General features: G+C 30.2%; 3 protein-coding genes across 3 annotated transcripts; all 3 read left to right on the forward strand.

Annotated features, from left to right (window-relative positions):
* The first annotated feature begins 5,410 nt into the window (after positions 1–5,410).
* Positions 5,411–7,618, forward strand: LOC7479087 (probable xyloglucan endotransglucosylase/hydrolase protein 8). Its single transcript, XM_002304892.4, has 4 exons — positions 5,411–5,686; positions 5,840–5,940; positions 6,095–6,297; positions 7,048–7,618. Exons 1-4 carry the CDS (start codon positions 5,512–5,514, stop codon positions 7,448–7,450), a joined length of 882 nt encoding a protein of 293 aa, XP_002304928.2. The 5' UTR covers positions 5,411–5,511; the 3' UTR covers positions 7,451–7,618.
* Positions 7,619–9,318: 1,700 nt separating this feature from the next.
* Positions 9,319–10,114, forward strand: LOC7458547 (major allergen Pru ar 1). The gene is made up of 2 exons (XM_002304893.4): positions 9,319–9,597; positions 9,706–10,114. Exons 1-2 carry the CDS (start codon positions 9,414–9,416, stop codon positions 9,999–10,001), a joined length of 480 nt encoding a protein of 159 aa, XP_002304929.1. The 5' UTR covers positions 9,319–9,413; the 3' UTR covers positions 10,002–10,114.
* Positions 10,115–13,156: 3,042 nt separating this feature from the next.
* LOC7458548 (uncharacterized) lies at positions 13,157–15,048 on the forward strand. Its single transcript, XM_002304894.4, has 4 exons — positions 13,157–13,324; positions 13,427–13,544; positions 14,554–14,645; positions 14,758–15,048. Exons 1-4 carry the CDS (start codon positions 13,309–13,311, stop codon positions 14,820–14,822), a joined length of 291 nt encoding a protein of 96 aa, XP_002304930.1. The 5' UTR covers positions 13,157–13,308; the 3' UTR covers positions 14,823–15,048.
* The last annotated feature ends 533 nt before the right edge of the window (positions 15,049–15,581 follow it).

Here is a 15,581-nt window from a genome sequence, read left to right on the forward strand (position 1 = left end):
AAATATTATATTAGAAAAACAAAATTAAATCAAGTTTTAATTAAATTATTGTAAGTGATTTGTATAATCAATATCCTGTTAAGTTAATTTTAGTTTAATTTAATTTGTTATAAAATTATTAAATTTAAACCAGTTATAGATTCACTCAAATTAATTTAAAATAATACTATTTTAGAATTTTTTAAAAAAAAATATTGCATTGAAAAAAATTCAAAATCAAATTAAATTTTAATAAAATTACGAGTGATTTGTCTAATTAATAAGAGATCATGTAAAGTTAATTTTTATTTAATTTGATTTTAAACTCACTTGGGACTAGGTGATCAAATTAACCCTCCAGTTTAATAAAATCGCAATTGACATGTATTATTTAATCTTAATTATTGAGAACATTTTATTAAAATTTAAGGCTATGATATTAACATGAAAGAGAAGAAAGTTAATCAAAATGAATCTGAAGATTGCTTCTTTTATGAATCTAGCTTTCATCTAGTGTACTTGGTTTTCATTTGCTCCCTTACTTTTAAAGCTCCACCATTGCTGCAATGTCAAGTATCCATTTTACATCTTCCATGGAACAAATATGCCACTTCATGTGGTGCTGTTATACTTCACCCTAGCACACTCCTTGCATTTAAATAAACCAACATTTACTCACCTATGTTTGTTTTAGAACTACACTGTTCACAGTTTTTGTCTTCGCACAAAGCTTTCCCTGCCTCCTATTCATTACTATGTTCTCTCCACTTCCACTGATGTTGTTCCCCATTTCATTCACCGTTGACGCTTACAGATGTAGAAGAAATAGTTTATATGCATCTCGACTAATCTTTTAAGATTCTAAAGTTAATATCAGATAAACCTTCAATAACCCTAAAGTTTATAATACTTAAATTAATAATCTTTTGGGAATAAACCCAAGACCTAGTTAAACTATACCTCTCATAATTGCAGGAGGACTAGCTTTCAATGGGCTAGTGCATCTCCTTGCTTTTTCATTGCAGCCTGCATGACTTTTGCTCAAAGTTATTAAATCCGGACCGATCTGGTGGGTCAACCTAGGATCAGTTTGATCTGGTGACTGGACTAGTTCGGGTTTATCGAAAGACCAACCGGTGCAATGACCCTGCCAAATTCAGGAGACCCATGACCTGGACGAGACCCGGTGTTTTTTTTTTCAAATGTGGTTTTTCTCCTATACCTCTCTTTTTTCATATTTTTGTAGTTGGTTATTAACACTTTTTAAAGCTTACTATATAAATATTAGAAAAGTATTTTATTTTTTCAATGTGGGATTTGAAACCCTTTAATAAATATACTCTATATTTCCAAGAAAAAAGTTATGTTTTTTCAATATGGAATTTGAAACCCTTTAATATATATACTCTATGTTCCCAAGAAAAAAGTTATTTTTTCAATGTGGGATTTGAATTTTGAAGCGCTTTCGTATAATACTCTATGTTCACAATAAAAAAGTTATATTTTTTTAATGTGCATAGGATAAAAAACCTTTTGATTTAAATATTTCAACTTAAAAGGATAACATAATATATTTTCAATGTGAGATTTGAAGCTCTTTAATATATATGCTCTATGTTCACAAGAAAAAAGTTATGTTTTTTTAATGTGAGAGAAAAAAAAATTTTGGTTTAAATACTTTAACTTAAAAGCATAACATGACATCTTTTTAATATGAGATAAAAAAAACTTTTTAAAATATTCTTTTAAACTTCATTATTTACAACATGTATGGCCTATATTCATATGAATTTTTTCTTAATTTTTTCATATGAAATATTAAAACTTTACATATATTTTTTTAAATTTTCCGGGTTGATCCGAGTTGATACAAGTTGACCCATAAAACTCAGGACCCGGCTCTTTGACCGGGTCAACCCCGTGGCTGCGTTATGCATCTCCACCATCGATTCTATGAATCCCTTTCCTCTTGATTTCCATTGTTTCCCGTCATTCTATTGTTTCCATTTATCATCTTCTAGGCAAAGTTCTCCTGCCTCGGCTCGTGGCATCGCGCGCGGCTACCATAGCTGGTTTTCATCCATTTAACTTCCTCCAATAGCCCATGATGGTAGAAAAGAAAAACCTCATAACAATATTTAAAAATCTACCATTACAAATCCAAAAACTATTCTTGAACTAACATATGGAAGATCGTGTCATATGCATGTTTATCACACCCACACAACAAATAATTCAGGTTGATCATTGCATATATCATGAATGAATTAGGTCTAGCACAATGCTTTCATGAGTTTGTGATTTCCACAATTTCTCTGTTCGTCTCATTTGTTTAGTTAACCCCCTTCTAACCATCAATAAATAAAGAAATTAGCTAGGTGTGACTCAAGTCCATGACCGTTTAAATCGTAATATATAAGTTTTATTATTTACTAGTAGCAACATCACAGTTACCTTCACTCTTGCCCTACACATGAAAATTTAGCTACACTACTAGATCCCATACAGGTGAGCTTAGTAGACAAAACATTATGTTGAAATTAATTTGTAAGGTGATAAGGTTTAGAAATCAAATGAGTTACATTTATAGTCTATTTATCTATTATATTTATGTAAAACCTAACTACTAAAAAGATATATTTGAATAGCTTGTCACATGGACAACTCTATTTTTTTTTTCAACTTGTTATTAATTACTAAACCAATTATTGATCGTGTGTGTGTGTCTATATATATATATATATATATATATATATTCATGTTCTGCAACGGATTACTATCAATTTTTTTAAAAATAAATATTAAAAATATAAAAAATATTTAATAATGTTATTAAACTTAATGAAGTGGATTAATTTTAGGTCCAGGCGTTGTTAAACCCACACACCTGGACCTGACACTCATGCCAGACCCAGACGCCTAGTCGTGACAAACATACCAAGCTCAGGTATCTGGGCCTGACAACCATGCATGCCTAAAATTCACTTAATTTATTTTTTATTAATATTTAATTTTAGTGAATAAATAAACTATAAAATTATACAAAATAAGATAGTAAAAAAAACAATAAATCTTTTACATATACAATATTTTCTTTTCCTTTATTACAATAATGTAATTTAAGAATCTAGTAATTTATCCAAGATCCGGTTAGAAAGAAACTTTATTTTAATAAATAAAAGCTATCTCCAAACTATCCTAATTCCTAACTATTAAGACCAAAAAAAAAACACACACACACACACACACATTTTCAGTCTAGAACCAGGATAGAATATACGTGGATGTAGCATTAACTTGATTGCTTTCCTTTTTTTTTTATTGAAAGTTGATTTTTTATTGAAAGTTGCTTGGGGGTATATATATATATATATATATCATAAATGATTTAACATTCTGGGCACAGGAAGTCAGCCACTGAACACTTTAAATTACAATGAAGTTTCAAAACGTTGCTGACCCACTTGCTCTTTTCGGTTTGTCGAGGATAATAGCAGCGTATTTAAAATTATGGTAGATTATACTTTTTAAAATATATTAAAATAATATATTTTTATTTTATTTTTTAAAATTTATTTTTGATATTAATATATCAAAATAATATAAAAACAAAAAATAATAATAATTTTTTTTAAAAAAAACTCAGTTTTTTTTTAAACACGTGTAAAAACAAACATTGTTTAATGGCTTTTGCCTTTAACACACCTCCTTAGCTACCATTAAAATTAAAAAAATTCGATAAAAGGAAGGAATATAAAAAAAAATATGAGGTTAAGTATTCACAAATTAATTTTATATTTTTTAAAATATTAAAAAAAGATTTGATCTCACCTGGATTATACCAGGTCACTTGGGTTTGACTGCATCAATTACAAGCTCGGGTTTCGACCATTTGAAACCCGACCACGATCCCCACATGTCCAGGTCCCAGGTTAACCCACTAGAGGTTTTATATCATTGCCTGGCATGTGCTCCATTGAGATCCAATGTTTGAAGCATTTGACTTGTAATCATCAAACAGTTAATTAGATTCCATCCTTGAGCATCCTAATTAAAGCTATACCACTGGATGCCCACATGCCCTGTCTGAACCATAGTGAAGAAGAGGATAATGTTTTGTCACTGTATAGTGTATAGTGTTAGCCTTCCTTCTCGGTCATTGCGATTAGCATGTTGGTCTTGTTTATTACCGGGAAAGCAAGCTCTGCTTCCTAGTAAAACTTCTCTCTTTATAGCTTGATATTTGGACCTCCTCCATCGCTCCGTTAAAGTGAAGAGATTGCCTTGAAAAACCTGTAGAGTGCTATGTTTTTTCTAGAAATGCCAAGGCATGCGCAGTTCATCAAATGTTTTTTTCTTTTGCTAAAAAATAATTTTTTTATATGATTTGGATTGTTTTTATGCGTTAATTTTAAAAATATTTTTAAAAAAAATAAAAAAATATTATTTTAATACATTAGTATAAAATTAATATTTTCAGTAATTTTAAAGTTTAAATATTAAAAATATAAAAAAATCTTATAAAAACTGCAAATAGCCTGTAATTTTTTGTCTGTTTATTTACCTTATGAGATTTCGCATTATTGTGTGCTTCAAATTCCAGTTGTCAAATCTAAGAACTTTCTGATTATTGTATGACAAATCAAAATCACTCAGCAACATATGGACCCCACCTTAAAATTCTCTGTCAAAACCCAATGGAGGGCAGCCTGGCTTTCCATGTATCTGTTATGTGATGTTAATTCTCCTCACACCATTTTTATCAAATGCCTATAATACCCCTGCCACTGTTGTATCATTACAAATTGTTTGAGGCCAAATCATAGATGAATTTACTTTAGCTTCTTTCTTTCTTTTTTTTTTATAAATTATCAATGGCCGGAAAAAAAATTTAAATACAATAATTCATTTAATTTTCTGAATTGAATTGAATTCACAAAATTTCAAATATATTATAATTTAATGACTATTATAGCTATTAAACCTGACTTGACTTAACAAGTTGACTCGAGACTCGACTGATTTATCTTCTAATTCAAACAAATTTAAAAAAAAAATCATATTTAAAATTAATCATATTTAACCTAATTTACCCCGTAAAAACTAATTTTAACTTTTTAAAAATAAATTCTTCAAAATAATATTTTTTTAATTATTTTTTTAAACCTCAACATTTTGAATTATATGTTTCAACCAAGATTAATCCACCGTAATTAGTAATCCAGTACTTGGATTAGGTTTTATAACTTTGTAATTTATTAATTATAATCTTCCACATCAAAACCCAAATCATATGATTAACATATCTAAGATGGGTAAAATTGTACATTCCGTGATCATGTCCAAATAATTTATCAACGTTGACATGTCAACTTGGTTTTCCAGTTCTAACCTTCACAATGGAAGTACTGCATTATAAAGTACTAATCATTAAATGCACATCACCTCCTCACAATGATCCAGCTAGCTGCCTGTTGAGAAAGCTCCTTCTCTGCCTTCTGATCCAAGAAAAATTGAGAGAACGTTTCTACAATGGCAGCAGCTCTTCTCTTCATTGCAGCTTTAATGGCTGCTTCTTATACATCATCTGAAGCAGCTCAACCAAAAGCTTCTTTTGAAGATAACTTTAGTATAATGTGGTCTGAAGATCATTTCAAAACATCTGAAGATGGGCAGATCTGGTATCTCTCACTGGACAAAGATACAGGTACACAAATTTATGCATTGATGCTTCAATCAAAACCAGCTGAAGTTCTTTATTATCAGTTCATTAATTAAATCAAATAAATATATATACCTTGCTTAATGTTCAAGATTGGTATTCTTTTTAAAGTATTAATTTGGTCTCTTGAATATACAGGCTGTGGATTTCAAACCAAGCAGAAATATAGATTTGGATGGTTTAGCATGAAGCTGAAATTGGTTGGAGGCGACTCTGCAGGTGTAGTGACAGCTTATTATGTAAGTCTTTCCTCTACTACCCCACAGGCTCAAAGAGCCTTGAAATCGTATGCCTATGAAGCTTCACTAAGAAATCATACTTGTAATTCGATAGCAAGAACAGAGAATTAATGGGGAAGGAGGCTAATTAAAGAGGATTAACGTATGTTTGCAGATGTGTACAGAGAATGGGGCAGGACCAACAAGAGATGAGTTGGATTTTGAGTTCTTGGGGAATAGAACTGGAGAACCCTACTTGATACAAACAAATATATACAAGAATGGGACTGGCAACCGTGAAATGAGGCACATGCTTTGGTTCGACCCTACCGAGGAGTATCACACCTATTCCATTCTCTGGAATAACCATCAGATAGTGTAAGTCCTTCAATCTTGTGTTATATATACATATTATTGATGAGTTCTCAGTTTTAGAAGTAGAGATCAATGTTCGGATTTTTCAAATCTTGGAATCTTTGAAAGCAAAAGCAAAAAAGAGAAGGCCAAAAAAGTAGATTAAAGGGATTGTTACATGGACCAACTGTGTAAACATGTGATATTGTTTAAGGGCGTGCTGGGAACCGCATTTTATTAAATTTTAAATTTTTTTATATTAATTGTTTTTAAATTATTTTGATGCGTTAATATTAAAAATAATTTTTTTAAATAAAAAAAATATTATTTTAATTTATTTCTAAAAAAAAAATATTTTGAATCATAACTGCTGTCACAATCTCAAACAGACCCTAAATAGTGTTATCCGTGTTTTGTTTTAATTATAAATTTAAAAAATATTTTGTTAATTTATATATATTATAGTTTTGTATAGTTCCATTAAAATCTCTTTTTTAAAAATTTTAATTAATAAAAAAAAACTTATACCCTGTTTAGGGTTGTGATTAGGTGCCAAGTGCCAACCTTAACCCCTTCATAAGCATATTTTATGCTTTAAAACAGGGTTGAGGATGCATCGCAAAGGCAACCTACGAGACCTTAAACCGACCTTTTTCAAATTCTAACATAACCTTAATTCATTGGACTGGATACAAGGATGTCAGCAAATGATAGTTTCAATTTATCCAAACTGCAAGCCTGTGAAAGTTTTTCACTGAATATTGATGCAAACAGGTTTTTCGTGGATGAAGTTCCTGTAAGGGTGCACAAGAACAATGGAGAAGCAAACAATTTCTTCCCCAATGAGAAGCCCATGTACCTATTCTCTAGCATCTGGAACGCGGACGACTGGGCCACCAGGGGAGGACTAGAGAAAACAGACTGGAAAAAGGCTCCATTTGTGTCCTCTTACAAGGACTTCAGTGTTGAAGCTTGCCAATGGGAAGATCCCTACCCTGAATGCGTATCAACTACTACTAAGAATTGGTGGGATCAATACGATGCCTGGCATCTCTCAGATCAACAAAAAATGGACTTTGCCTGGGTCGAAAGAAATCTTGTGATCTATGACTATTGCAAAGACACTGAAAGATTCCCAACAGTGCCAGTGGAGTGCAGCTTGAGTCCATGGGATTGATGAGCAAGTGACTGTTTAATTATTATTCTTCAGCATCATTTTTTGTTTCTTCTTCCTTTTTCTTGAATACCGTTTTGAGATGGGTATAAATCACAAAGTATGTATTTTTATTGAATATCTATTTAATTTATTGGATTATTTATATTCAATTAGAGCAATATTTTTGTACCTTGGCTAGAAGTTCTCTCTCTGTTTTTATCCATTACAACACTGAGACCTGTATATATGAGAGTATAAAATACAAGAAAATATATAATTAAAAAACATATTAACTATAGAAAATACCATATAGATTGCATAAACACAATAAAATACATCAACTCTAGTAGTACAAGTATCAATATACGAGTATCTATTTAAAAATAAAATTTTATTTTTTATTATAAAGGTTGTATTTGTTTTTTAAATCTAACTGTTTTAAAAAAAAAAATTTAATTTTTTTTGCTTCAATATTTTTTTATGTTTTTAAATGGTTTTAATATGCTGATATTAAAAATAAATTTTAAACAATAAAAAAGATTTATTTTAATATATTAAAAAAAAACATTTTTAAAAATTATATCGACAACAATTTGAATACAGCTAGATTCAATTATCAAATTCAAAATGACATGAAAGCCTTCAAGAAGTCCATTAGTCCAACACCGATTCTGAAGCTCAAGCCACTTAACATCATGCTTGATGCATATCTGGAGGCTATGTTAACGGATTTCATTTGGGAAGCAAGATTTGATGTAAGAAAAAAAAAATACCCACAAATTTTATTTTCTAGAAATTATATAAAAAAAAATTATTTCCTAGAAACCAAATGATGGCTTTTTTTTTCTGCCAATAGAAAAATAAAAAATAAAAAACCCTTGAAAGGGCAATCCAAAAAATAAAAAGATTGGCTTGAAAGTGACTCCTTGATTGACTTTCCTTTTCTCCATTAACATCATATAAAAGGCTTACAAAACCAAGGTTATATTACAAATTCATCAAGTCATGCTTCATACAAGTGCTTGGTTGGGAAGAAATTCTAGCTAAATTGAAGAGAAAACTCCCACCTACCTACCTTTCAAGAACAAGGTTGTGTCTTCTCCTGATGGAGGATGCATCCTCAAGAGTACAAGCAAATATTAGACGAAGGTTGAATCTCAGTTTTGATGAAGCACTAATCCTGCTTCGCAGAGGAAATAACTTTGGATTGTTGAAAGTTTTTGAAGCACCAATTCTAGAGTTATGACTAATTTCCTAGTAAACCATTTGACTAAATAGATTAAGCTAACAAATTCTATACAAACTTAACTATTAAAAAAAATTACAATATAAATATTAAACCTAAATCATCTCAGTTTTTTTTATATGGTATTAAAATAAAAAAAATCATATTAACATCTAAAATTTTATTTCCAACAACAAAACATAGTTTAGTCAGTTTAAAAATTCAAATTCAAATTTTAATTTTTTTTGAGGATCGATCAACTTTTTCCAATATCAAAACCACCTCTATTAAGTTCCTTTATTAAACCCGAATCTATAAACACTAAAATTAAATTTATTGATGGGTAAAACATGGTTTGGGTTCGCTACACACACATGTAGGCATTATAATTATTTTTTAAAGATCCAGTTTTTTTTTCCCAAGCAAATTGGGCTGCGGCTGCGCTGTGCAAGAAGGACCTGACTCTTTCGCCAGCATGCTTGCAATTAATTATATAAACACAGAACTACTGTATCAACGATATTGATCATCTTTATTTAGTTTTCAGAGGTGATTTATTTGACTGGATCATATCAGACAAAAAATGGCCATGAACAGAATATTAAGAGTTCAGTGATCCTTGCACACAACATAGCCATGGAATTCCTCCTATAAATACCACCTCTACTTCTCTTTTGTCAGCACCACAAACACATCCCTTACCAACAAGTTCTCTTCTCCTTTTCAATCTTTTGTGATCTTTGAAAATCCTAAGTTATAATGGGTGTCATCACTTCAGAAAATGAGTTTGCCATTGCTGTCGCCCCAGCCAAGCTTTTCAAGGCATACTGTCTTGATACAGATACTCTCCTGCCTAAAATTCTGCCAGAACATATTAAGAGCTCTGAGATAATTGAAGGAAATGGAGGGCCAGGAACCATCAGGAAGATCACTTTTGCTGAAGGCTAGTATTCATAATATTTTTCGTTATAATTGTATACTTGCATTTAACATATCACATGCTATATATGCTTGCATGAAGAAGTAATTAAATTAAATTTTCGCTGTGCAGGCAAAGAACTCAGTTATGCCAAGCAGATGATTGAAGCCATTGACGAAGAGAACTTAACATACAGCTTCAGCCTGATTGAAGCCAATGTCTGGAAGGATGCAGTTGAAAAGGTGACTTATGAACACAAGTTTGTGCCAACTCCCGAGGGAGGATGCATCTGCAAGAGAACCAGCACATATTACATCAAGGGTGATGCTGAGATCAACAAAGATCAAATCAAGGATGTGTATGGCAAAAAGACTGCAGGCTTGTTCAAGGCTGTCGAGGCATATTTCTTGGCAAATCCAGATGCCTAGATATGAAAATTCCTTTGCTTGATCATCTCTTTGTGTGGCTGTTTTTCTTCCTTTTGTTCTTAGCCAAAAACTGGCTTTGGCGTGGCAATAAATTCCCGCACATTTTTTGTTAAGATTTTCTTCCTTGTGTACTTTGAGTATCCTCTTCTCTGTCCGTTCCAAGAGACTAAGAGAGAGTTCTTTTGAAGCTTTCATAAGAAATAATAAAAAAAACAATGTATTAAATAATATGGCGACTCATATACTTTATATTATATTTATTATATTGTCTTTTAAAATTAAATATAATTGAGCAAAGAATAATGTGAATTCAATATTTAAACAGGGTAAAATAATAAAATTTGATATTTTTTTTTAATAAAAGATATGCCTTTCTGGGATATCTAAATAGAGAGGAAAGATTCTATTTATTAGACTTAGAAAATATTACTTAATCAATATTTCTTGCTGTGGTCATTTGATTATTCGCATTTCTATTCAAGAGGACGTTATTGTCTTGTTCCAAAATACACGATAAAAGGCAACTCACGTGAAATTAAGCAAACTAATTATAATTAATTCTAATTAAATCTTAAGAAAAAAAATAAAATTATGACAGATTGTAAAAAAAGAATGTTTTTAATATTATAAAAAAATATTTTAATCTTATACGAAAAAAAACTAGAGATTAAAATGTGCAGGGTAGCCCCTGTTCCAAAACAGAGATGAACATGTAAATTTTTATTTATTTAAATTTGGTAGACGTCGTTCACCTAATTATTTTTTAAAACAAAGAACAAACTACTTGTCATTGCAATGGTAAATAACACGTTGTCTATTGGTTCAACACCGGCTATCTAAGATGGTGGAAAGTTGGGTTTTTTTATTTTATTTTTAGGATCCAAAAACCCTATTTCAACACTTTATTTAGTTGAAAACATTTAAAAAATATTATAAAAATATTAATAAACTCATTTTTTTTTAAATCAACATTGAATGGATAAAAAAGAAATGAAAAATTAACTCGAATTTAAAAAATTTACTAACTGCGATCTAATTTTTTTTTTTACAAGATAAAAGCTAAAAATAAAAATAATTGAGCTTTTTTTATTGAAGAAAACATATTGACTCCAAGATTAATTTTTTTGTTGTTGTTGGAATTGGCCAACTGATCATTTTCTTTATTTTTCGCTGATTTTCAGCAACTCTCTTTCTCCTCTCAAATCAAAAGATTAAAATAAGAATAAAATAAAATTTTGAACTAAAATGTATAATTGTCAAACTAAAGGGACCAAAAGAAATTTAAATAAAATCTTAAGGCATAATTTATCAAAAGGTGTTGAATGCACAATGTCAAAAAAAGACTCCATTGTTTTCTAACCATCGATTTTGGTCCCCTCTTTTTTAATATTTTACAAAAAATAAAACCAAATTCTTCATATATATATATATATATATATATATTTGCATTTAACATCCCACAAGTTTGTGCCAGCTTTCGAGGGAGGATTCATCTGCAAGAGAACCAGCACATACTACATCAAGGGAGATGTTGAGATCAACAAAGATCAAATCAAGGATGTCTATGACAAAAAACCGAAAGCTTGTTCATGGATGTTGAGGCATATTTCTTGGCAAATCCAGATGCATAGATATGAAAATTCCTATGCTTGATAGTCTCTTACTCTTTGGTGTGGCCTTTTTTCTTTCTGTTCTTAGCCAAAAAGGGCCTTTGGCGTGGCAAATATATATATATATATATATATATATATATATATATATATATATATATATATTATTTTGGGATGTGCATTTTTATTCCAGAGTAAACCTTGTGAGTTGGATTAATTTTTCTTTTAATCTAGAAAAAATCTAAGTTTTAAAAAATTATTTGACATTGTTATTAAACTCAATTAAATAGGTTAATTTTGAATTCTTCCCATCTGATTCTTTGTGCAATCTTAGTTTAAAATTAACTATGTAAGAATTGCTCCTGATATGACTCATATAATTTGATAGGTCCAAAAACAACTCGGATAATCTATAAAAAAATATGATTTGATTTAAAAAAGATTCAAGATGTCATTTTTTAATATCATGACGATGACATGTTGGATCAACTCGGGATTTTTTGGCTTAACTATCAAAACTCATGACTTTGATCATGCACTTCACTAGGTTTAAAAACATTATTTTTTATTTAATAATATGACAATAAAAATAGATGCATGCAAAAAGTAGATGCTTGCAAAAATTAAATACCAATTAATTATTAGAATGTTTGTTTAAAATTATGATAATCTCATAAAAAACCAAAATAAATTATAATAACCAATTCCAAATCCATAAAGTGTAAAAGAAAAAAATTAGAAAAAAAATAATAATTTGGAAAGTATAATTAAAAAAAGGAAAAAAAGTTATAAAAATAAAAAAATTGGGGTGCTTTACTGTTTATATTTTTTTATACGAACAGTAAAACATCTATTTTTTTTTTTCATTTCTTGTAATAAAGAGAGTAATTTTTTTTTTCAAATAATAAAAATTATCTGGTGATCCAAGTGTTTACTTACAAACAATGTATAGAAGCAGTTTTAATTTTCATGTAGTCGAATAACACACACGAGAAGAATATTTATTTATAAAAAATATTAGGGAAAACATTAATTTAATCTCAAATCTTTATACTCATTATTTGAGTTCTGTATAGGAAAAATAATAAGGAAAATATTAATTTAGTCCCAAGACTATATACTCATCCTACGCTAAGTTCTAAACTTATAAATTTTATCAATTTGATCCAAATATTTCGAAAATATTAATGTTTATTAACATTTTCATCAAATTTTATTCAAATTGATGCTATGTTAGTTCATAAATAAGCATTTTAGACTGAATATGTTGATCTTCATTCACTTTTCCATCAATTGTTTTTCAAATTGACCCCATCTTGTATATAAATTTCCACAATAGAGTTAAAATATTTTAAAGAAATTGATAAAATGATGCAATTAAAAATATAGAAAACATTTAGGACTTCATTGATAAAATTTATAAATTTGGGTCCAATTGAGGATGGGTTTATAAGTCTGAGACTAAAATTGAGGTTTCCCAAAAATCTAAACACAATAAAACTCACCGACTCTTCGGTCAACATTACTTGACGCAGTTTGAAATTTCCTTTTAGCAGTAAGGACAATTTAGTCAATTCAGCCGTCCAATCCAAAACTCTATACATACATAGCAACGACTTGTCTCTCCAATCTCCTCTTCTCCAGGAAATCTCAATTTAGGGCAAACATCCCCAAAAATCAGAGCAAAAACAACAAAAATGGTGTGCGAAAAGTGTAAGTCTCTTAATCTCGCATCCAAATATACTTAATATATGATTAATTGATCTAATTTTGTCTCGATTTTTGAGATTTATATTTTAATTTTGATTTTTTTAGGTGAAAAGAAGTTAAGTAAGGTGATTGTTCCTGATAAGTGGAAGGAAGGAGCTAGCAACACCACCGAAGGCGGTGGACGGAAAATCAACGAGAATAAACTCCTTTCCAAGAAAAAAAGGTTCTCTTATTCTTTCTTTTTTTTCAGCTTTTTGTTTCTTCTTGTTTTTTTTTTATTAGTTCCTGGCTGTGATCGTTAACACAGTGAAAAACTATTTTTTTTTTAGTTTGCGTTTTGGGATTTCTCAGTAGTGACTAGATAGTGTGAAATAACATGTGGTAATGCTGTTTGATAGTGTGATTTTTATGGTATTTTCTGAGCATATGAATGAATTGCGATGCGGATGAATACCTAGGTTCTTGCTTATTGTGCAACTTGCCCGTTCTTGGATTTGTGGTGTGGATGTGTTAAAATATTTGGTAGAGTATGATTATAGATTAGCTTCGATAGTATTGCTATTTGTTTGGATTATATGTGTAGAGGAAAAGAGTTTGTGAGCTAGTTTTAGGGTAAATTAAGTGTATGAAAACAAACTGTGGGAGTTGGAGAAGTTTTCGACTTGTAGGATCTGAATACCCGCAAGGGTTGAAGCTTCTTTCTGTAGAGAGTATGGAGTTCCTGTGCTACATGAGGAATTAGAGCTATTGTGCTAGAATTTTAGAAAAAAATGAGAAGGCTTGTATTTGTGTTTATAAGCATGTTGGCTTTGCTAAGAAGGTTACGAGCAAGTTATTTGGCGATGTTTGTGTTCTAACTTAATGTATCTGCTAGAAATTTTGTTACCCCTTTTGCCGAGTGAACGACATCTAGATCTTAAGTAGCAGTAATAGCCAGTGGGTGATTAGGGAATTAGAATGCAAGGATCAGGATGGGTTTGGTATAGACGCAGTAGTTGTTGTTGGGGTAACTGATTTCCGTATTATTTTTATAGTCCAGGTTGAATGAAAGTTTGTCTTTCTTCAAGTTTACCTCGTGTTCTTGTATTACACTTTTGCTGCTCTTTTTTTTTTTCATTAGACATGATAGTTTGTTGACACTAATGGTGTTTCACAGTAGCAATGGGATTTCGCATTTGTAATTCTTGTGGTGTGATTCTGTTTTAACTTATTTGGAGTTCTATTTCTTGCAGATGGAGTCCTTATGGAAATACCAAGTGCATGATTTGCAAGCAGCAAGTACATCAAGATGGCAAGTACTGTCACACCTGTGCTTATTCCAAAGGTACTGTTGTTGATGTTCTGACATCTGTTCTGTGTTCTGATTCAGATTTGTCGAGTTTAACATATTAGTAATTGTTTTGCAACAAGTTCTAATTTTGCTATTAATATTGCAGGAGTTTGTGCTATGTGCGGAAAGCAAGTACTTGACACCAAGCTTTATAAACAAAGCAATGCATAACACAACTGAGATGCTATCTGGTGCTTCTGGTCTGAGTGTTATAACTGTTGACTTGTGACTGCTTCTCAGCTCAATCGTCAAGCTTATGAATATGTAATCGGATCTGTAACAATCGCTGACAGTCATGTAATATACTAGAACGCTTGGTTGGTTTCTTTATTGCTTATCAACAAATTATGTTACGAGTACAGTATACAATTTCATATCTGTTTTCTTTTTTGATTCACCCTCCAATCCACACTTGTTTGGTATTAAAGATAGTGAACTTTTAGAATGATACAACTTTTTAAGTGATAATTTTTTTTAGAATGATGGAAAATATGTAGAAGTGTTTGGTTAATTATAGGGTTGAAAAAGTGAAGTTATATTGAAATTAATAATAAATTTATATATTATACATATATCATATAATAGAATATGACTTCATCATTAAATAAAAGAGAAATGGCTTTACATACCTTTATAACAGGGCACTATCCTTACATGTATTCAATGTATCTTTAAAATGTTTTTACATCTTCAACCTATCATTTTGTTATATTTTCATCATCAAAACTAACATAAGTACATAAAATGTTAAAAAATATGATGAAAATCAACGAAGGATATACCAGTCAGTCAACATGAGGAAATATGATGAAAGGATGGATTAAAGGCAAATAAACAACCATATTTTTTAGAAGAGATTGGATATAAGGATGAATTAGACACAAACTCTAAAATATAAGGACGTGAAAGGATACGTGTGTGCGTGTATTT

The sequence above is a fragment of the Populus trichocarpa genome, chromosome 4 (genome assembly GCF_000002775.5).
Source record: "Populus trichocarpa isolate Nisqually-1 chromosome 4, P.trichocarpa_v4.1, whole genome shotgun sequence".
Lineage (NCBI taxonomy): Eukaryota > Viridiplantae > Streptophyta > Magnoliopsida > Malpighiales > Salicaceae > Populus > Populus trichocarpa.

Excerpts from the sequence above, each read along its gene's own strand:
- LOC7479087 (XM_002304892.4), top strand. The coding sequence starts at position 5,512 with ATGGCAGCAGCTCTTCTCTTCATTGCAGCTTTAATGGCTGCTTCTTAT. Across the intron at positions 5,687-5,839 it reads CTCACTGGACAAAGATACAG|GCTGTGGATTTCAAACCAAG; the intron begins GTACACAAATTT and ends TTGAATATACAG. Across the intron at positions 5,941-6,094 it reads GTGTAGTGACAGCTTATTAT|ATGTGTACAGAGAATGGGGC; the intron begins GTAAGTCTTTCC and ends GTATGTTTGCAG.
- LOC7458547 (XM_002304893.4), top strand. The coding sequence starts at position 9,414 with ATGGGTGTCATCACTTCAGAAAATGAGTTTGCCATTGCTGTCGCCCCA. Across the intron at positions 9,598-9,705 it reads GAAGATCACTTTTGCTGAAG|GCAAAGAACTCAGTTATGCC; the intron begins GCTAGTATTCAT and ends TTCGCTGTGCAG.
- LOC7458548 (XM_002304894.4), top strand. Across the intron at positions 13,545-14,553 it reads CTCCTTTCCAAGAAAAAAAG|ATGGAGTCCTTATGGAAATA; the intron begins GTTCTCTTATTC and ends TATTTCTTGCAG. Across the intron at positions 14,646-14,757 it reads CACCTGTGCTTATTCCAAAG|GAGTTTGTGCTATGTGCGGA; the intron begins GTACTGTTGTTG and ends TTAATATTGCAG.